Here is a 21,391-nt window from a genome sequence, read left to right on the forward strand (position 1 = left end):
AATCATGAAGATTTTTTTAAATGAATAAGCAAAAACCTGTAGACACTGGCTAACAATTCAGCAGATTCAGAGAAACTGTTATGGGAATACGGGTAGTGGAGTCTTCTGTTTCTATCTCAGGAAAACAGTCCCGAGTGCGCACCAGCCCACCACCCGCGCTCGCCCCCGGCAGCGTCCGTGACTGCGTGCCCACCATCCCCGGTCTCTCGCTCAGCTCCTCCTCCTGAAACACCGAGAGGAAGCTGCCCCCTCAGCGCCACTGGACAGGTGAGTCAGCTGAGGCGCAAAGGGGTCGGGGCCGCCAGGGCCCTGCCAGGCCAGTGAGCTGGGGGGCTGCAGCTGAACCCGCTCAGTCAGGCCCCCGAGCTTCCGCCCAGTGAAAATGTTCCTTTCATCGTGCGGGTCTGGCAGACATTTCAATTACCCACATTACGTGGACCCTTTCAAATATGTATCTTCATTTTTTTCCTTCAAAAATATGCAATCAGCAATGTTTAAACATCAAAATGATATAAATCTTTAGACTGAACTGTCATGTTATACAAAATATAATTGCTACATTATATAATGTATACATTTTGTTTGAAATTCCTTAAGGGATTGCGTCACCACTAAAATACTGAGGCCGGTCTCACGTACTACGGGCAACGATGTCTAACGCGCACTGCTAAGTAAGAACGCCGGCTGCTGAGTCGCCGGGCAGCGTGCTCGCAGTGAAAGGAAGCCTCTCAACCGTGACGAATGACTTCCCTCGGAAAGTCCAGGTGGCAGATTCTCATTTTTTACTCAATCAACTTCTATGTTATTTCAAAAATTTCTGACATACACATATACTTTTATCATTTAAAACATCTCAAGTAAATTTCAAAACTAACCTCGATTTTCTTTCCCACATCTTCAGTTTTTGCAATGAACTTAAACAAAAACTTCCTTGTTTTACCAGGAACTAAGCACATCTTTCCCTGAGTCAGATTCTCTAGAACTTCACTTGCTTTGGACGCTTCTTGGATCACACAGAATTGGTTGTATTCCTGAAAGAGAGGCGAGCGAGAGCCACAGCTGATACACACATTTGGCGCACACTAGACACGGAGCGAGCGGGGGGCTTGTTAAGTTACCCCACCAAAGCTGGAGCACTGCGAGGGGTTATTAACAGAGGCACGTTTTTAGGCAAGGGAGGCACCGATCCCCTCCCTGCTGCCACAGGGAAGAGACACTTCACGCCACCCAAGCTGATTCCTGAAAAGATCCAGACAATCCTTTCCTGGGGAGAGAAACCGATTTGTTCTTCGGGGCATGGGACACTACCATCTTTCCTCAAACGGCTTCCTTTGTCCTTGGCTTCTGTGGCACAACGGAACCCCGTGCCTCTGATCCTCCCTGACTGCAATTTCCTTCCACGGGACTCTTCTCTTCCCTTGTCCCCTGAACTCAAAGGTCCCACACGTTGCCATCCTGGGCTTTCGGTTCTTCTTTCCTCTTCACGTCCCTGTCCTTGCAGAGTGGCTGCATGCCTGCCCGTTCTGCACATCTGTGCTGCTACTTCCCAGATAAAACCTCTAACTCTGCCGTAAAGTGACGTGCCCTTGTGGGGGTGTTGACCAAATAATCACACAGACAGAAGTGGGCCCACAGCTGGGATAGGCACCACGCAGTGCTGTGGAGCCAGCCTGGGTCCATGGGCCCATGGACCAGGGAGGTGTCCCTGAGGAGTGAGGCTTTACGGGGACGAAGCACAAGGGGACGAGGAGATGGAGGAGGGAAGCCCGTCCCAGCAGGTGAAACATGTCCCAAAGCTCTGTCCTCCTATCCTGCGACCTCACTGAAGGTTGAAACCTGTGGCCCAGGGCAACAGAACTCACAGGACAGGTAACGGCATCTACCTAGGGGTGGGGGACGTGGGCAGATGCTGGTCAGGAACACAAACTCCCAGGTGTAGGTGAGCACTTTCCGGGGCTCTAACGCAAAGCAGATGACAGCAGACAACACCAGAGCGCTGTGTCACTGAGAGCTGCCAAGAGAGGAGCCTCCTAAGTGTTCCCACCAGGCACACAGGCAATGATGTGAGGTGACCGATGTGCTAACCGACCTCACTGTGGTCATCACTTTGTCATACATGTGGACACCATATCATCACACCGTACACTTCAAATTTATACAATGCTGTGTGTCCTATCTCACAGAGCTGTAAAAATTAATTAAAAAGTAAATAAAATAAAATGCTCGGGCGCTCTAAAACAGACCCCGTCCTTTATCCACCCCATCTCCATTCTCTGACCTCCACACACACGCAGGACCAGGCGAATGTAGGTGTCTCCTGAGCCCCCTCCCTCCCCCGCTAGCCCCCCAACCCCGAGCGTCACACAGGAGGCCATGAGTGTCAGGGCGGGCGTCCTCTGCACCTGGGTTTCTCAAACAGCCTCTGCTTGGTTTCCACAATGTTCCTTTCCCTCTATTTTGCTACTGGAATAAAATTTCTTAAAGCTTTTGATTTAAAATTCCCCAACTAATTAGAAGGAATCCTTGGGTAATGATTTGAAGCTGAATAAAACACACTAATCTTCAAGTGACCCAAGTTCATTAAAAAAGATATATATTTACAACAGCTAACCCTCCTGTCATCCATCCAATAAACAAAGAGAGCACAAATGAATTAATGAATGGATGAATGAATACATCTCACTGCCGTCTGACCCCCACTCACCGCCCCTGCCGCCCCCAGCCCCGCCCCTCTCAGGAGGCTGCTGTGTTCACCTGCCCCCACACAGATCGGCACTTCTGCCTTCCGTCAGCGCGTTCTCACTGCCACGCACACTCACCTTTTTACACCTGCCGTAACTTTATCTTCATCCGTAAAACTGCCTCTCTTCCCTTCCACGTGCCTACACTAACCTCGCTCCTACCCACCAGCGCAGAATCTCGTCCCCCCTCCTCAGGCAATCTGGGACTCAGTCTGGGCGCCGTCCCCGGAGGCTTACACTGTGGTGGCGCTCACATATGCCGGAACACTAGAATACGGTGGCTCTCAAAAGGTGCTCGTTGGCTAACGGCTCAGCACACTGTCCGGGTGCTCAGAAGGTCCTTGGCTATTAAGTGGGCCTCCAACTGAAACAGCTGGAATATTATCAAGTCCTTGACTGGACTGTACCCAACTACGAAAGTTTTAAAATATAGGAAGAAGCATAGTATGACTCCAATTCTGCAAAAAAAAGTTACTTATATATGTGTGTACCAAAAATGTTTAGACTACTCAAGAAATTAATAGTGATGAGCTCTGGGGAATGGAAGTAGAGGAGCATACACTTACATATTTGCTCTTCACTTACATCTATCAATTTCTTTAATATCAAACTTTTAACAGTTTAATAATGAAAAACTACCATCAATCCTAGATCATAAAACAAATGAGTTTGAATATTGTATTTACTCTGAATATCTTATTTGAAATTCAAGTTACATATTACAAAAATGCACAAAGTTCTTCAAGTTCATAAGCATGGAATGAAAAACAAGAATAGTAGGAAAAATGTAGACTTGGAATTGCTGACACGAAGTTGAGAACTATAAATACATTAATTTTTACTTGTTACTACAAAATCATTAAGACCTAAAATTTACTAAGCTCATTTTATCTAATTTAACGGAAGCTAGACTAAGACGCACACGTGGTGAAGACACACTCACAGGCACCATTACCTGGTTGTTGAAGCTGACACAGAGCTTAGAAAACCTAATGGGATGTGGACAATCCGCCTTCAGATAAATATCAAACTGCACAGGAACGTCAACATGAAAACTTGGGGCGTGAAACTTGGCTTTGCATTGGACTAGAAAGAGAACAGAACGGGCTGAGTCACTCAGTGCCACGCACCCCAGACCCTGCGTTCTGCCCTGACCCACATTTCCACGGCAGAGCGGACACTCCCACGGTAGGTACTCTCACTGACTTCTGCGCTGGAAGCTATCAACAGGCACACATGCAGCTCCCCTCTTAAAAACCAACCGCATTTAAATGAACTACAGTGGCTCCTGAAATGTAACTGACATAGAATTTTAAAGGAAAAGGAACCATTCTGTTACTTTCATTTCAAACTACCTGCCCTAGACAGTAAAGCATAAACCTTTTAAATAACCCTTTTCAAATGCGATTCACATAACCTCTGAACTACACGTGAACAAAGTAAGTTTAAGACATAAACTATTTAAAATTCTGATCAGTGGAGAAAAAGGAAAAAACCTGTTTCCCTAATCAAATGACGATACTTGGAGAAGTCTTCCTTTCACTTCCATAATTCGTACCCTGCACCTACTCATTTTGTAGAAGCAGGATGAGTTCCCTGAAAGGACGGCGCAGATGCTGGCTACCCACCGAAAGGCACGAAGTCCTGGACGCCTATCGTGAAAACGTTGCTGCCAGCCAGAGAAACCCGGTCCGCCCACAGCTTCTGCGCAGTGTTCACGGCCCCGGCGTCACAGTCAGGCTCCGGCTCGGGACTCTCATTCTGCACGAACAGAGTTACACTCTCGTTCAGCTACTTACAGAACACGTGTATGCAGATACAGATCTAAGTACACACGGCCTAGAACTTATTTTACGTAGAGCGTTCCAGCCCTGGCTGGGGTGGCTCAGTTGACTGGGTGTTGTCCTGCAAACTGAAAGGTTGCCTGTTCGATTCCCAGGTAGGGCACATGCCTGGGTTGAGGGTTTGGTCCCCATTCAGGGCATGTGCAAGAGGTGACCAACCAGTGAATGTTTCTCATATCAATGTTTCTCCCCCTCTCCTTCTTCCTCCCTTCCCCGCTCTCTAGAATCAATGAAAGAAAAAAAAATTAAGAAGGAAAAAAAAAGAATTCCAACCTACCATTAAAACATTTATGAGGTTCTTTTCTATCCGAGATTTCTGGTCATCTTTCAGAGTTGAAGCTAATGTGAAGGAAGAGGCAAAAGGAAAGGAGACTGTAGGAGAGGCCAGGAAGTCCCTACCCCATTTAAGGGGCTACAGTACTGTAGAATAAACCTCTCTGCTAAGCACAATTCCAAAAAATCGAGAGAGCACAGCTTCCAGAATGTCAGCCCCAACACTTTACATACTTTCATTTGAAGCCTGTGTGGAAAATTATTTTATGCCATGTTTTAAAAAGGCAGAAGAATTTTGTTTTTCTCAACTACAAGACCCTCAACTATTGTAAGTTCCATGAAAGGTGTGCATCCCTTCCCTTTGCAAAGGGACCTGCACATAGGACAAGTATCACCAAATACATGAGACAACTATGATTCCAATTTTAAGAAGCTCCAAGGTGCTCAATAATCTTAAAAGTTCAGAATTTTACTGAAAGAACATCAAGTTACCTCTTCCAAGGAGTTCCAGGGAATAAGTAACGTAATCTTTTAACTGGGCCATGAGGTAGGAGCACTTCAGAGCTGTGGTCAGTATCGAGGTGAGGAGGGCCCACCACCCCTCACTGCGGTAATCACACATCACGTAGTCCAGCAGCCTAGGGGGTGACAGGAGGTCAGACAGGGCCCCACGAGGGGGCTGAAGAGTCCCGGAAGAAAGTAAGGTGCTTTACTCGTTCTCTGTAACTTCAGAGAATCCTACTGCAATGGTTTAACAGGTATTTTCACATTTTGCTAAATATGAGGTTTCCTAAGACTTTGAAAATGACTGTACTAGCAGATAGTACTTGAAAAAAATGTCACAGAAATGGCGTTTTATAGAAGTAGAAATAAATATAGAAATAATAAATCTCTCAAAACAAATTTCTATTCTAATTTTGCTATAAGGAAATCAGAATAAAAATATAAAAATAAACTGATCAGGACTCACTTCAAAGCTTTGGTATAATCCTTTGCATAGTAATATTCCTCTCCCATCTGAACCACTATAAAAGAAAAAAGATTTTATGTATGTAATTTAAAATTAATCACACGTGATGAAATTGTGGCACGGTACGAATACATACTTAGATGACTTTTCATTCTTGGACACTTATACTTTTTAAATTGTGCAACAGCATTGCTCAGAAGAGTTATTATTATTTCCTGTTAGAAAAGATAAAGCGTGAAATGTTCCAGTAAAAATCACCTCCTGTTTCCCATGACTGCTGTAACAAACAGTGGACATGGGGAAAAACAACTTACAGAGTGAACGACATTTCTCTCCTTCAGCTGAACGGCAAGAACCCCCGCCTTCTCTTTTTCAGGGTCAGAAAGATCAAAACCTATATCAGGTAAGACACACCCCATTTTAGGCGGCACACTTAACACAAATCCTTCACACAAATCCTTAACACTGGGTGGGTACACTCTTTGAATCCTTTAATATGATGTATTTACAATTCTTAAACATTCTAGAATTTTAAAGACTCTAAGAGACAGCTTCATTGGCAGGGTCGTTCTCTGTGACCTCAGTTTTAAAGAGAACAGCATTGAGCTCGACATTCCTTTGCCAGGCAGACTCAACCACCTGAAGAATAATACGAACATCATTCTCTACACAGAATATACTTCCTGGAGGTTAAAGTAAATAATTTCTCAACTCTTGCTACAGGAATTGCCCAAATTAAATAAATATGTATAAAATACAAAAAAGATGCAGAGAAATTATTTTTAACACAAAACAAACTAATGCTATTTAAAATGTCAAATACATCATTAAAGTTAACTGGAATTAAGATATTTAAGTAGACCAGAGTGGCTTATTGTGTCATTTTAAGACATACAAATATTGATATTTTAACCATAACCACATCTTTAATTTTAAGTTATTCCGAGGCGTAGTGATACAAACGAAACATTCTAAAAACAAAGAAACTGAAAACCTTCTTTACGAAATGTTTAAAAAGCACGCACTTTCACCGCAACGTACTTCGTTACGCCTGAAGCAGCTGCGGGAAATGCCAACAGCAGCTGTCGCCACTGGAGGCCGAGAGGAAAGGGCAGAGGGAACGGTTACTTACTCAGTATTCCCTGGCGCCACGACCTCTGTCCGTAAAAGTCAAGAGCGCCTGTCTGTGTTTCTAGGGGGTCAGGACTGGGGTACGGGATGGAAGCCTGCAAGAGAAAACGCCACCCTGAAGAGGAGCATCTGTGGCCCGCCAGCAGCCACCCCTCCCTCAACTCCGACAGAACGCAAAAGTGTCCATAAACACCGATACCAAACACGTTTAAATATCAAAGATGTGACTATTTTAATATAAATTAAATTCCCACAAAAATCAAGCCAAAATGTTTCATTTAATGTTTGGGTGGTCTCAAAAAAATTAAATGGAAAAAATCGACCTGATTCCGACAAGTGAATGCAAGGCACAGGAAGTCCTTGCAAAGCGTCACGTGATTGCGGCACCAATGACATGCCGTGGGGACTCCCTCTTGTTCACACCAGTCCCCCTCTGGAAGAACACTCCTCATCACACGTCATTCAGCTTAAGGTCGCAGAATCCACTGACAACGTTAAGTGAGGACCTACTGTCGTTGCTCTAATGTGACCTTTTTACCTTTGCTATAATAAACCAGTGAAAAGTATTCCAAATTATGGTTGATATTTATTCCGTGTGTAAGTGCTTTTTGTACAAATGAAAGGATGTTACAAGGAATTTTAAAAAGACACTATTTTCCTTGTTTATCTTTTATGTTTACGTCCTTTTATGGGTGGGGGAGAGAGAGTTTTGTCACCTGAATTTTCAAATTTATACTGCTTTATTTCCTTTTTCATAACTTTTCTCCTCTGCAACCAAAATGTAATACAAATACCTTGTTGAAAACCGCAAAATATATTCAAAAGAACAAGGATAAAAATGTAAGTTACCTGTCAGCCTACAGCCACTGCTAACCATGGAGAGACGATGCTTCCAGATTTGGTAAGCGAACATCTATTCGTCCTGTCAACTAGACTAATTTTTCACCCCGCTTTGTTCACATACATGTAATCTGTACATGTCACCGTATCATTAAATATTCTTCTACGTTAGTTTTCATGGCTGCCTGCTGTTCCACATTTTAACAAACTCTCTGTAGCTGTTCATCTTGTTATTTCTATTTTACATTACAATTAATAAATCTGTCAGAACAACTTTATAAATAAATCTCAGTACTTATTTCTTAGAATCTCTCTGCTTTAGACTTCCTGAAAATGAAATTTCGGGTTAAGATAGGCACGATTTTAAGGATTCTCAAATTATTATTTGACAGAAATATTACTTTACACTCCAGCCAATGATATTTGTTAATGCCCATTTCCTCATATCCTTATAAAACCTAGTTTTAAAACCTTTTAAAATACTGTATTCAAAATGAAATATACCAAATGTTCACAACATAAAGCATGCAATGAAGTTATAAATCATATACAAATAACATGGTAGAAAATTGTCTAGTTACATTACGATTTAAGAAAAAAATCCATATACTACTGTACTAATATGCAAACTCTTTTTGGAACAGTTTTTAAGTAGCACTGTTGACAATATCCACCTATCTTCAGAGAAGGAAACGCAAATTTTAAGTGACAATAAACTGATATAACTATATGAATGAAAATGGATTTATACATACACACCATGTTCTTATTTTAAAGGTGTTTATGGGGAAACTGGTATCTAAATATAATCATCGAAGAGAAAGGCAAAATGAAAGGTCAAGTTTAAGAAACTATGCAGTTAACATTATGCCTCAAAGAGATTATTAAAGAGTTTTCCAGAGAGAAAAACCCTCAGGAAGAGAAAGAAGTCCAAAGTTACCCTCTTTGGTAAGTCGAAACAAAGCCCATGCCTTCTAATTCCTACAGACACGATCCCAAAAACGAAACGATGACTTACAGTGTGGCACCCACACAACAGTGGCTTTTATTTTAAAGTAATTTTCCCTTGTCTAAATCACTAGCTTATAGACAATCATAAATCAGTTCGTCAAATAAAAACCTCCGCGTAAGTCACAGGTGAAATGGAATACCCAGGCTAAAACTGATAAAAATTTAATTCCTGAAAACAAAAGAACCGACTATATCCAAAGGCTTGAAGAAAATTACCCACACCAATCAGTATTCTCTTCTTTGAAGAGAAAAGGATTCGGTTTCCAAAACTTACTTCATGGTCACAGAGGGACTTTGCGAGCTGTTTCCGCTCCTGGGCGTAGTACGCGGCCTGCTGGTAATAGAAACCTGGATTCTGAGTCTGAATAGCTGTCAACCCTAACTTAATAGCTTCATCAAATAAATCTCCAAAGGCCTGGAATCTTAAAAGAAAAAAAAGAAAAAAAATCAAGAAATTAAAAAAAACAAAAAAAAGAAAGAAAGAAAGAAATGAAAAAGAAAAAGGAAAGAAAACGCTTACTTCTGTACTTACTCACCCTGCAACCCTAACCTCAGCGACCGTACGTACTAAAATAACACCACTGATGAACTATAAATTAGTGGGATTTCTTGTGTAAATACTAACACACACTAATTAACTGTAGGTAGCAGAGAGATTCTGGAACTAAGGCAACTCTTCTCTGCTGGCAAGCCTTTATAGATATACACGTAAGCTAAATGTCAAATAGTCCCCTCCACTCCAATGCATCCATGTCCCTGGGAACAATTTCATTTTAGCAATTTTTAAACATCAGTCTCAAATAGAAAGTTCCATGTCAGCAGGGGTTTTTTGTTCACTGCTATATTCTCAGTACCTAGAAACATGGTAGTAACTCAATAATATATGTCGAAGGAAAGAGACAGTATAAATTGATTGATTTCCATTAAGGAACTGTGTGAATCAATAATTACTATTACTGGAAACATACTGACACATCATTAAAAACCTACTCATGGACAAATACCTTAGTTCGTTTGAGAACCAAAATCCATGCTAAGTCCGTCCCTCCCAGTCTCAGGTGTTTTTTAATCATTGTAAAAGCACAATTTCAGACTCACTGCTTCGACACCCACGCCGCATGCTCAAAAGACAGCTCCGCGCTTCCGATTTTCTTCTTGCACAAATCGACGTGCTTGCGGAACTGAGCGATGGCGTCCAGTGGGGTGTTGTGCTGGAAGCACAGCCTGCAGATCTGCAAAATATCAGGCCGACCCCCAGGGAGACAAGACAGTCAAAGCCAAAAGCATATTCATTTAAGAATGTGTCAACTCTGAGATGAACTTTACAAGCCTATGGAGCTTCCTTCTCCTAAGTTGCCTGCGACAGCACTGATTTTCTCCAGCAGCATGGTTATGATCAGTAAAACCAGGTCACGTCCCTCTGATAAACGAAACACAATTATTCAGTACTGTACTGAGTCGAGTCTATACCCTAGAAAAAGCCTTTTACTAGTATAAAATCGAATTAAAATATATACCCAATGGAGAACATAAACATGGGAAAAAAATAAAATCTCTCCAATAGGGAGCTAAGAGAGAACAGGTTAACTTTCAGCTCTAGAACTGCCAGGAAGCTAAAGATTTTCTGCAGCACAGCAGAATACAGTAGCCTCCATGTGAAACTAGGGTTACAGAAGTTCTTAACTACCTTTGGTTGGAGATTCCATTTCAAAACAGTAATAATCTATACGTATACACGGTAAAATGAAAAACCTAAGAAACAAAGCCTAAACTTCTTTCCGTATAGGTATTACCAGTTTTATTTTTTGAGGTCTGAAGAAATACCTGAAGTGTTAAGCCTCTCATCTGTGCCTGTCCCTCAGCCATCCATCCTCCTTCCCAGAGGCAAGCAGCTCCCAGGATACGTTTCATGATACATTCTATGCACAGACAAGTGTGTGTGCATTTATATGTAAACTATTATTTTTATACAAATAGCATCTCACTAAATTTCTGCTTAGTGCCTTACTTCTTCACCTAAAAATGTATCTTGGATCCCATTCCTTATCAACAGATGGAGCTGCCGCATTCTTAAATGTTGTATAATAGTCCATCGTTTGGAGTTATAATTTATATTAACCAGTCACTACTTTTCATCTTTTCCTATCACAGGATATAATAAATATCCTCACATGTGTGATCTGCAAGTCTTAGCACACACGTCAGATAAATTTCCTGAAATGGAATTGCTAGATCAAAGGGAACATCTGCTTTAAATGTGCAGTCGTTGCAAAAATAGTTGCTATAGAGGCCGGACCAATTCCCACTTACAGCAACAATGAATTAAAGTACCCGACTGCCCTCCCATCACCAATCCGATGCCAACCTTCTTTACAATACTGAGTGCGAATGATCAAAGGCAAATGGCCCTCACTTGCCTTCCGGGGCACCTGTTTCTGCCACACGTAGTCTTAAAGCGCATAAATGGCACGTGTAAAAGGTTCCGCTGAGGTGAACAGATGCACCTTCCTTATGGCTGTGCCAATAAACCGAGGGAGACTTACACTGTTCAAATATGCTGCATCTTTTAAAATTCAGTAACAGGCAGCTTTCTTCTCACTCCTTCCTGCTCCCTCATAAAAACAAACAAAAGACCATCCTTAAGGAGTTTTACAAAAGCAAAACTGCGCTAAGTGGGACAGCTGACACCGAGAAACTCAAAACCAAGCTTCACAACGAGGCTGCGAAGCACCAGGCCCCCTTGAGACCAGGGGCTCAGGGGAGGAGCATCATTAGGCAGATGCTTTTCAGAGCAAGTAATTAATTTTGGTTTTCAAAGTGTAAAAGATAATCTGATAGTTAAAGACAAATTTTCCTTATTTGGAGTTACAACTCTTACCTTGTAGTTTATAAATCCTGCCATTGTCTTAATCTCCAGAATATTAGTTTCATGGGCTCTCAATTCATGTACAAGATTGTAGGCAGTTCTATAATTCCTAATAGAAACATGAGGAAGGTGGTTAATTATGATATAATTTTAAGAAAAGAGTCCTAAGAATAAAATTATTAAAAATAACAATGTTATCAACATTTCTTAGCACTCAACAGCTCAATAACATATACGAAGGGAGACCCAAAAACCCTGGAATTTATTTATAAAAAATTGTGTATCTACTCTTACACGTTTAAACTTCAGTCACCTTTCAAGTACTCCCCGTTTGATCCATACACCTACTGAGACTTTTTTTTCCACTGCTAAAACAGTTTTTGAACTCATTGATTCTGATGTCTTTTTGTGCTTCTGCCATTTATTGTTTCACCTCTTCCACATCATAAAACACTTCCCTTTGAGAACTTTTTTCACCCAGGAAAACAAACAAAAAAAGAAGTCCCTCAGGTGAATAAGGAAGGTGGGGAAGTTTTTTGTCAAAAACTGCCCAATGTTCATTGTGATGTTGGGCAGGTGCACTCGTAAAACACCCACCAAAAAAATTCACTGAAGCCGAATGCAGCCTCTCACAACAACACCAGCTGGTACGCTGATACAGATGGGTTCCTAGAACACTCACCTAGCGGGGGTAGCCTGCACTACAAGGGGCCCACCCTCCAGAAGATCATTCCATTTGGGGGGGTCCCCCCTCATATGTATTAATCTCTGATTTCCTGAAAAGCATTATTTTGATTAATGTGCAAAAAGATTCAAGGATTTTTCACTAAGAACAGCGCCATCATGTGCAGATTGTTCTGTCATTAACATCTGCCAATAACTGACAGAAAATAAGTGGGAAAACAAAAGTAAAGTGGACAGTTGTTCAGAGTTACATTTAAAAATTAGCATCCTGTTACAAAATATATTTCTTAAAAGCATCATCATGAGCGTCTCAAACAAAGAGAACTGCATCAGGAAGGACCGTGTTATCATTCAGCCCAGGTCAATGGCTTTTAAACCCAGTGTCTCTACAAATTAAGTGGCTACCACTGGTCTCATCACAAGCTGGAGAGGGAACAAGCCTTCAGGGCAGCAAGTGCTCAGGGAGAGACGTGGGAGAAAGGAGATCCTGGTACAAGGAGGCCCACCCTAATGTGGAGGGAAGAGGAGAAATCCCAACAGCCTTCTCCAAAGAAAACTGTGCTCCTAACTTCAGCCGGTAAAATTCGTCTTGACAGAATGATGTCTGAACACAACTGGAATGGACGGGTTTTAACTAATACTGTGGATTAAGAATAAACTACATTAAAGCCAGCTACAATTATCTGAAGTTGCTGAGATTTAGAGAACAGTTTGGTACTTAGCACCTCAGTAATCACACACACACACACACACACAGACAGAGGTTCCTGTAATATTCCTCTGAATATTAGACGTATTTTTGTTTATTTCTCTACTTTCCTCCCGGGACACTTGGCCTGTCCCAGCTTTAGGATATACAGCTGCCACTTATCCCTCTGTTACCCCCAGTGCCATCTTCAAAACCTGAGATCAGGCTGGAAGGAGAGCATGTTTTATTAAATTGCGGCGAAGGGATAAAATGCTTAACCACCGCCAGGGCTTCTGCAACTACTCATCAAAGCCCGAAGCGGAGCCTCTGAATGAAGAAGGACACCACTGACAGGCATTATAAACTATAAAACACATGTAATCAAAACTAGAGTCGTAGCTGAATTGAATAAATGTACTAGACGCTGTAAATTCAGTCTGATTAAGGCCACATTTAATGTATAGTTCAACTCTGGAAACCAGTCTTAACACAAGCATTTTACAGAATATACAAGTAAGAAGCAGAAAGTGGAAAAATTTTGATACTATGTACCTTTAGATCATGACATTTAATTAAAGCAGGCCAGAAAGCCTAGTAACACTATGAAATTTACTTCCGATAATGAAATTTTTTAAACCTAAAAATATTATATTTCATTCATTTCTAGAGAAACTAAAGTAAACATGACACACCTGCACCTAAACCAACATAAACATTTTTAAATTAATTAATTTGGTTGCGATTCCGAAACTGCCATTAATATGTGTTCTTGTTAACACAAGGATGAGAGAAAGTTAAGTTTGACAAGTGTTATAAACTCACTTCAGTGCGTTTTGAGTATCTTGTTTCAGCTCACTGAAGAAAGCTATTTTGAACTGATGTCTAACAAATAAAAGCTAAAAAAAGACAGAAAAAAATCATTATTACACATACTCTTAAAAATATAAACATTTTAATAAGTTTTATTAAGAGGAGACAAAAGTATGAGGAAAATATTCAAAATTAAATTCAAGAATCATTCCAACAAATAAGTATAATTATCAAGGCTATAAAAATCAATTTTTAAGAACTTCAAGAACAAAGAATACAAAATCTAATTGGCTTTAAAAAGACTTCAAAAGGAGGTGAAAGAGGGTATAGAGGGTAAGTGATAGTGGAAAAAATACAATAAAAAATAATGTAAGATTAAAGCCCTGGCTGCTGTGGCTCAGTGGATTGAGCGTCGGCCTGTGAACCAAGTGTCATTGGTTCGATTCCCAGTCAGGGCACATGACTAGGTTGCACGTCAGGTCCCCAGTTGGGGGCGTGAGTGAGAGGTAACCACACAGTGATGTTTCTCTCCCTCTCTTTCTCCTTTCCCCTCTCTCTAAAAATAAATAAATAAGTAAACAAAACTAACAAATCAATAATTTTTAAAAAATAATGTAAGATTAAAAAAGTAAAAATAAAAAGACAATAAATAGTATCAAAGCCATTTAAAAGCATCAAAGTATTAAAGACATTTACTACTTCCCTCAAATTAATCAGCAATGCATAATCTGCTCCAGAATGCTTCCAGTATCTCCTTCTTTAGGAAATAACACATACCTGGTGTGTTGTTTTATTCAAAAATTCTTTATGCGATTTCACTCTTCTGATCTCAGTGTAGTAATAAGTCTGTGCATGTTCATAAAAGGCATTTTCTAATCTATTAAAAAAAATTAAGATACTAAAGTTATTTTAAACAAACTAATAATCATATTTGTAAGAAATGAAAGTAAAATTCTGACAGAGATAATATCTAGTTTACCTCATGATTAAGATAAAAAGTGAAGCAAAACATAATCTGAATTTCTAGATTAAAAGAAATCTAAAATTAAAACTCCGGAAAAGCCATTTAAAATTACCTGCAATCCAAAAAGTAACTGATAAAAACAACATTTCATAATTTCTAAAAACTAGGTAAATTCTAAGATTACTTCCACCTTTATTATAATTTTATAAGGAATCTAAAAGGAACACATCCCCAATACTCAATTAGATTGGACCATTTTTTATGATCTTAGTATTTAGGGTTTAAAGAATAAGAAAACTAACGGGAAAAGGCGCAGAAGTGAGAAGAACGGGCCAATGAGGCGAAGCAACATCTGTAGGATTCAAATCCTGCTCCCCTCCCTACCTCTGCGGTTGCCCCGGAACACACACCTGGCCGGGAGGACTGGACACCCGGAGCCCCTTCCCGGAAAGGAAGCGCACCTCAGCCGCACTGGCCCGGGCCCCGTGCTCCAGGGCAAGAGGAACTCAGAGTCGCCTCAAGGGGGGCCTTCAAGGGTTTGCCTCTATTTGAGTTTTTTCCCATGAACATGTTTGTTTTTGTTTTGTTTTGTTTTAATAAATGGGTCTATGCTACTAATTTCTCAGTGCTTAATGAAAAAACCTAAAAAAACGTATCCTAACGACCTTTACTGACCTTATAATATAACCCACAAGGTGGTCGGTGTGGGGCAGCACAAACAGAGACTTCCCCGAGAGTTCGCACGCGTTACACAGAGCCGCCGCCCTTTCGGAAGCAATAACATCTTCTCCTGTTGCCAAGACCCAGTGAGATAAAGAGGGAAAATGATCAGTGTGCTCTCCACAACGAGCATCTCCCCAGACCCGAGCACTGTAATGAAGGATGGAACCCAAGCCACGTCCGCCACGCCAGCAGGCCTCCTGCGGTCCCCAAGGGCGCTGTGGGCTCTCAGAAGTCACACAGCACGTCTCTGTTAGGAAGACACCGGGGAGGTGTCTGCTGAGCCAAACAGGCTAAGGAATGCCAACACATACGCCACATACCGATTCCCAAACCGTAACTAAAGATGGAAGCAATAATTCGGGAAAGTGGATTTACGATGCTACAAGTTTCAACACAGAAACAAAAAATATTTTAGAAGAAAGAAGCATTTGAAACTAGGGCATTTTCTAATGAGAAATTAGAAATCCTACTGCATTTTTCTTGGCCCTGGAGCAAATTAAGAAAAAAAGTATTACATTACGCATATAGTTTCAAATAGATTTCAAGTAACGAAACAATGTTTATTTTAAAAATCAAGCGAATAACTGTTTTGCCAATGATACATGCCTGTATCAGGCGATAAGATATGCACTCCTGAAATCTTTGTTATTAAAATGAGCATTTATGCATGCATTAGTACTTTCTAAAGCTAGCACACATATTTCCCATAACTGATTGCATAAGAGATTTCAACATTAAAAATTATGTTTCTTGGTAACAATTCTTAATTGGAGGACAAAGCAATTAACTAGTGATTAATTAATTAACTTTTTGATACCTGGGGGCAAAGGGGTTTTCTTCTGAATCAGAACCACCGCCACCTTTGTGTTTCTCCCTTGTAAACTTTGCCTGCATTGGAGAAATAACAACATAAATTAAATAATTAAATTGTTTTTAAAAAACATATTCAGGACTTTATATAAAATCCAAGTTTGATTATTCAAAGAAAGAAAAATTTCAACTAAAGAACACCCAAGATTAGAGAAAATCTTTTCCTGCACACAAAGGAACACATGCCACAATGAATTAAATTCCAAAAACATCATCTCACATCAAGCTTCTAATCCTTACAGAAGTCTGTTTGGAAGGCAAAATTTTAATATATAAGTTCATGTAGAAGTTCCAATACAGTATCTTTATAGCAAAACACTGCAGAGTGGTCCTTCGAAAGGATTATTTTCAACCTGAAATGGTGATACAGGGAAAGTATCATGAGACTAAAGAGTCAATAACTTTATCTTCAAAAATATCTTATAAATGCGAGAAAAAGCATTTGGAAATTCAGACCAATTTGACTTCTAATTTCTTTGTCCTGCTTAGCAGCCCGGAAGCTAATAGTGACGCCTCCCGTCAGGAACTGAGCAGGATTCACTGGAGGCCCACAACCCCCGCGGGACCGCGGCAGCCCCAGCAGCGCCCGGGTGCCTCTGCCCAACGGGGCCGACGACGAGCGAGGAGGACCGACCTGACGATCTCCACCCTGGTCGCGCACTCCGACTGCTTCTCCTTCCACTGGGGCTCGTCCCAGTCGAGCTCGTAGAACACGACCACCAGGGCCGGCACCAGGTTCAGGTGCTTGTTCATCCAGCCCGTCTTGAGGATCCCCTTCGGGATGTACCACTCATACGACGTTCTCTGCAAAGGACGCAGACGTGGCAGTTACCTGAGGGCGACAGCAGCAGGAACCCCAGGTCCGGAGCCCCGGGCGCGCTCTGGGCACGGACCTCGTTGGTACGCACACAAGCCCTTTTTAAGGTGAGGAAATCCCGGCTTGCAGGGGTCAAATGAGAGCTAGAATCTCAACCCCAGAGCCGCGACAATTTCCATTTAAAGAATGGCCAACGCCAAGCGTTCCTAGTGACCGCAAGGCTCTCAAACAAATTCCCTAGAAGCAGAGAGCCCTTTTCCGGGTAAATTCGACTTCTATTCCTCACCATTCCAGTTTCTGTTCTTGTAAAAGCTGCTCCAATAAACTATGAGCTAAAACCAACATGGTTTCATTTGTTTCAGAACACACTGCCAGGATGGCATTTCGCCCCACCTGTGGGTGAAGGGGACAATGACGGGCAAGTCTTAAACGCGGAAGCCCAACAGCAGTCTCTCGGGGGGAGCACTAAGGGCCAGGTCACGGGGAGGGGTGCGGCAGATGTGGGCACGACCCTGGCGAACTCGGCTGAAATTTCAAATTCCTTCCAAAGCCCCTGCCCTGACTCAGACTACTTCCAGCTCACGTTGGTCTAGGTCCACACAAGTGAGGAGGGACCAGAACAGTAAGGAAACCAGACGTACAAAACACTCGGGGACTCGGGAAAGAACCGGGGAAAAGAAAAAGCTCCTGAACAGGAAAATTAATCGAGGACAAAAGGAGGTGCGTTGTACCAGGCCACTGGCCTTTCTTGATACAAACACCACATTAAAAAAAAAACGTGTAAGGGCCAGGGGTGCCGTTACCCGCACAATTTCAGAGAGAGCTCAAGTTTTATGGCTCAGTACATGGAACTGAGTCTCTGCCGTGTGGTTCTCAAACGCACGGGCAAAAGAACCAGCCGGGGACCAAAGCCAGGGTCTCACCCTCCCAGGGCTGACCCGGGGAGGCCTGGCATTTACATTTTTACTAAACGCCCAAGAGATGACGACAGACTTGGTCCAGAGGCCAGACTGTCAGAAACACTACTTTAGAGGAGAAGGAAGTTGGGGGTTGGGGGAAGGATATTTTGATCAATGTGTCTTAATTGACTTTCAGACCAACTGCATAAGATTATAATGAATAACCAACAAACATATATAACTTTCTTCAAAAAGTAAACTGATGTACTAAGTACTATGTATGTATTGACTGTGATTAATACTATACCGTTATAGTTATTATTTTTCTAGGTAAGAGTCTCCACTATGATGCTCGCCCTAAAAGTCAGTCTTGAACTTAATACCTTTCCCCATTCCACACTGAATAAGTGGTTGCAGCTTATGCAGAACTCCCCAAGGACAGAGAGCACGTCTCATTTAAATTTCTATCACCAGCCTCCAGCACGGTTGCAGGCACCTTAGGCAAAGCAAGTGCTGACAGAATGTGTGTGAAACCGACCCAGCCTGCAAAGACCATGGATTCTACAGAGATACGGGCAGTGATGAACTGGGAACGTGAAACCTGCCTTTCAGGAGGCCTTATGGAGACCTGGGTTTTTTTAAACAAATGAAAAAAGGAAAACCTAGGCTCACAGGATAAAAAGCTTAATAATTATAAAGTAAGTATTCTTCTGGGGTTAAAAAGTAACTAGTATTAAACACACCTGTAGCGTATCACAGACATGGAAAAGCCCAGGGTTTTCTACCTGCATCACTGTAACCATCACCTTGATCAACTCAGGGGTTTTCCAGCACAGACAATGGGAACAAAAAATACACACACACACACACACACACACACACACACACACACACACGGAGAGCGAGAGAGAGCCGGAGTGAAGGAGCGCCCCCATGCCATCATAATGTCATTACCTTGGGTCTACACTTGGGATACTCGTGATCACCCGGTAGCACCTTGAAAGAAATTGGTACGCGGTCAGCCCTCCGATTGGCACAGAAAGCATCCCAGACAGCTCGATGGACAGCGTTGTAAACTACATCCAGGCCAGTGAGAGTAACAAAAGCCATAGGCCGACAACATAACTCCACAGGGAAGTCCCACTGTGTGGGGCTCATGTTCAAAATCTGAAACACAAGTGTTGATACAGTCATAACTAGTTTTTAAAAGCTTATATACATTTCTAATATAGAAATGTCCACCATTTAAGAAACATTACAAAAAGGCAGAAGGCTGTGGCCCTGGCTGGTGTGGCTCAGTGGAATGAGTGATGACCTGTAAACCAAACGGTCGCCGGTTTGATTCCCAGTCAGGGCACATGTCTCCGTTGCGGGCCAGATCCCCAAGGGGAGCGCCAAAGGCAACCACACACTGATGCTTCTCTCTCTCTCTCTTCCTCCCTTCCCCTCTCTCTAAAAATAAATAAATAAATAAATAAATAAATAAATTTTTAGGGCAAAGACTTTGAAGTGTCTGCAAACTGTTGAGCAAATACAAAAAAAAAAAAATCAACAGTTTTTTTTAAACTTTAATTCCTATATTGACCTATTGAAATTTAGTAACTATCGGTATTGTATTTTTTAAAAATCTTTCATGTTACAAAGGTAGTCAACTTTAAGACAAAGCAGTATCTTCAGAAACATCTCAAAATGCGCACAGAATGTTGGAAGGAGCAGACCAAGAAAGCAGGGATGTCATCAAGTTAAAACAGGTCTCATGACCTATAAAGAAAATTAAGTACTGACTTAGGTATACAAAAAAGTATAATTATAATTTCTCTGTAACTGCTAATATCTAACTCCTGCATTCCTGAGATTTTATTAAAATAATACGCTAATTATCTAGAGTCAGGCCTCCACGTCCCGGGGTTCCACGTATGCAGTTTCAACCCCGCGGTGGAGCCTACATGCATTTTCTAGCAGTCACACTAAAAATAGAGAAACAGGTGGAATTCATTTTAATAATATTCTCCTTAAGCAGTATGTCCAAAATATTATCATTCCAACATTAACGTAAAAGTTACTAACGAGGTATTTTACTTTTCTGTACTATGTTTTCAAAATCTGGTGTGGGTGGCACGCTCACAGCACAGTTCAATGCAGACGCTCACTAGCCACACACGGAGACGGGCTAGCGGCTGCCGAACGGGACAGCGCAGCTCCGAAGTGTGGCGATGCTGTCCCCAAAATTCGGAAACCCTTGCCACGTTCTGCCTTAAACGCTGTGGCACGTGGAACGCGTCGTGCTTGTTCCGCAGCGAAGGAATGGGAATGGCGAGGGCCAGGTCCGGAGGGTGCAAGGACCGCGACGACGGCCAGGGAGGAGGACCGGAAGGGGCGCAGACCCGGGGTCCCACACCACGTCCTGCAAGGGGAGTCCCCTGCAAGCTGGCACGGGCGAGAACAACAAAGACGCTTGGAAAGGACGATGATCCAATCGATGCAAAGAAAGGCGACCTACTCCAAAGTGGAAGGTAAACGTACGTGGGCGCTATCTGTTCACGAACAGAGGGTCAGGCGGGAGGACAAGGCTCGTGAGGATAAGGGTCACAGAAGTTCAACTACAGAGCGACCGAAGAGGAACGACCGCCGGAGGCCCGGGTGGTGAAAACTGGAAGGTGGAAACCACCACCGCCGCCTTAAGGACAGGGACGGTCGCAGGGTCGCAGAATCTGCCCCGGTAGCGCCCGCCAGGAAAGGCGCAGAAGTAACGCTGCAGCCCTGAAAGCGGCCTCTGCCCCCCCGCCCACCGCTTTAAACCTGGAAGCCCTAGGAACCGGCGCGGAGGGGCTCAAGGAGAAGCGCCAGGATCGCGCCACCCGGCGCCGCTGGGAAACGCAGGGCCCCCCGACCAGCGTCGTTCGCCGAGAGCTAGCTCTCTCCCCCGGCGCGGTCGCCTGGCCCCGCGGGTCTCCGGGCCCAGACTCACCCGCGCCGCGCGCGCACTGCGCCCGCTGCAGCCGTGGCCGGTCGCCCGCAGCCAGCGAACGGGGAGGGGGAGCAAGCAGGCGGGGGTGTCTACGAACGCCGGCGCCCCGTTCCTGCAGCCACCGCCTCAAAGCAAGCTAGGCGTCCCCGAGCCCACCTCCGCGGGCACAGGAAGCGCCTTCCGGGCCTGAGTGACGGCGCTCGCCACCAATCGCCACCCCGGAACTGTACGCTGCTCCACCAAACGTAGGGAAGACGCTCCGTTTCCTAGAGGAGCGGGCACTGGGGCGGGG

The 21,391-nt window shown here is 42.9% G+C and overlaps 1 protein-coding gene across 2 annotated transcripts in view; it reads right to left on the bottom strand.

Moving 5' to 3' along the window:
* TRAPPC11 (trafficking protein particle complex subunit 11) overlaps window positions 1–21,273 on the bottom strand; it is a 34,512-nt gene extending 13,239 nt beyond the window's left edge. Inside the window, exons 1-19 of one of the 2 annotated variants that reach the window (XM_090258129.1) lie at window positions 21,100–21,272; window positions 19,086–19,298; window positions 17,050–17,219; window positions 16,363–16,433; window positions 15,498–15,612; window positions 14,636–14,735; window positions 13,871–13,944; window positions 11,689–11,785; window positions 9,909–10,042; window positions 9,085–9,232; window positions 6,961–7,054; window positions 6,143–6,222; window positions 5,965–6,043; window positions 5,829–5,883; window positions 5,351–5,496; window positions 4,863–4,924; window positions 4,370–4,502; window positions 3,697–3,827; window positions 876–1,031 (exon numbers count right to left, since the gene is read on the bottom strand). In XM_090258129.1, the coding sequence (XP_090114255.1) occupies window positions 876–1,031; window positions 3,697–3,827; window positions 4,370–4,502; window positions 4,863–4,924; window positions 5,351–5,496; window positions 5,829–5,883; window positions 5,965–6,043; window positions 6,143–6,222; window positions 6,961–7,054; window positions 9,085–9,232; window positions 9,909–10,042; window positions 11,689–11,785; window positions 13,871–13,944; window positions 14,636–14,735; window positions 15,498–15,612; window positions 16,363–16,433; window positions 17,050–17,219; window positions 19,086–19,289 (2,049 nt within the window). In that variant the 5' untranslated portion in view covers window positions 19,290–19,298; window positions 21,100–21,272. Of the gene's footprint in view, window positions 1–875; window positions 1,032–3,696; window positions 3,828–4,369; window positions 4,503–4,862; window positions 4,925–5,350; window positions 5,497–5,828; window positions 5,884–5,964; window positions 6,044–6,142; window positions 6,223–6,960; window positions 7,055–9,084; window positions 9,233–9,908; window positions 10,043–11,688; window positions 11,786–13,870; window positions 13,945–14,635; window positions 14,736–15,497; window positions 15,613–16,362; window positions 16,434–17,049; window positions 17,220–19,085; window positions 19,299–21,099 lie in introns of both variants that reach the window. The other variant, XM_090258128.1, reaches the window with a different exon arrangement.
* Window positions 21,274–21,391: the final 118 nt, after the last annotated feature.

This window comes from Furipterus horrens, unplaced genomic scaffold, assembly GCF_987537825.1.
Source record: "Furipterus horrens unplaced genomic scaffold, mFurHor1.1.pri manual_scaffold_12, whole genome shotgun sequence".
In the NCBI taxonomy this organism is placed as follows: domain Eukaryota; kingdom Metazoa; phylum Chordata; class Mammalia; order Chiroptera; family Furipteridae; genus Furipterus; species Furipterus horrens.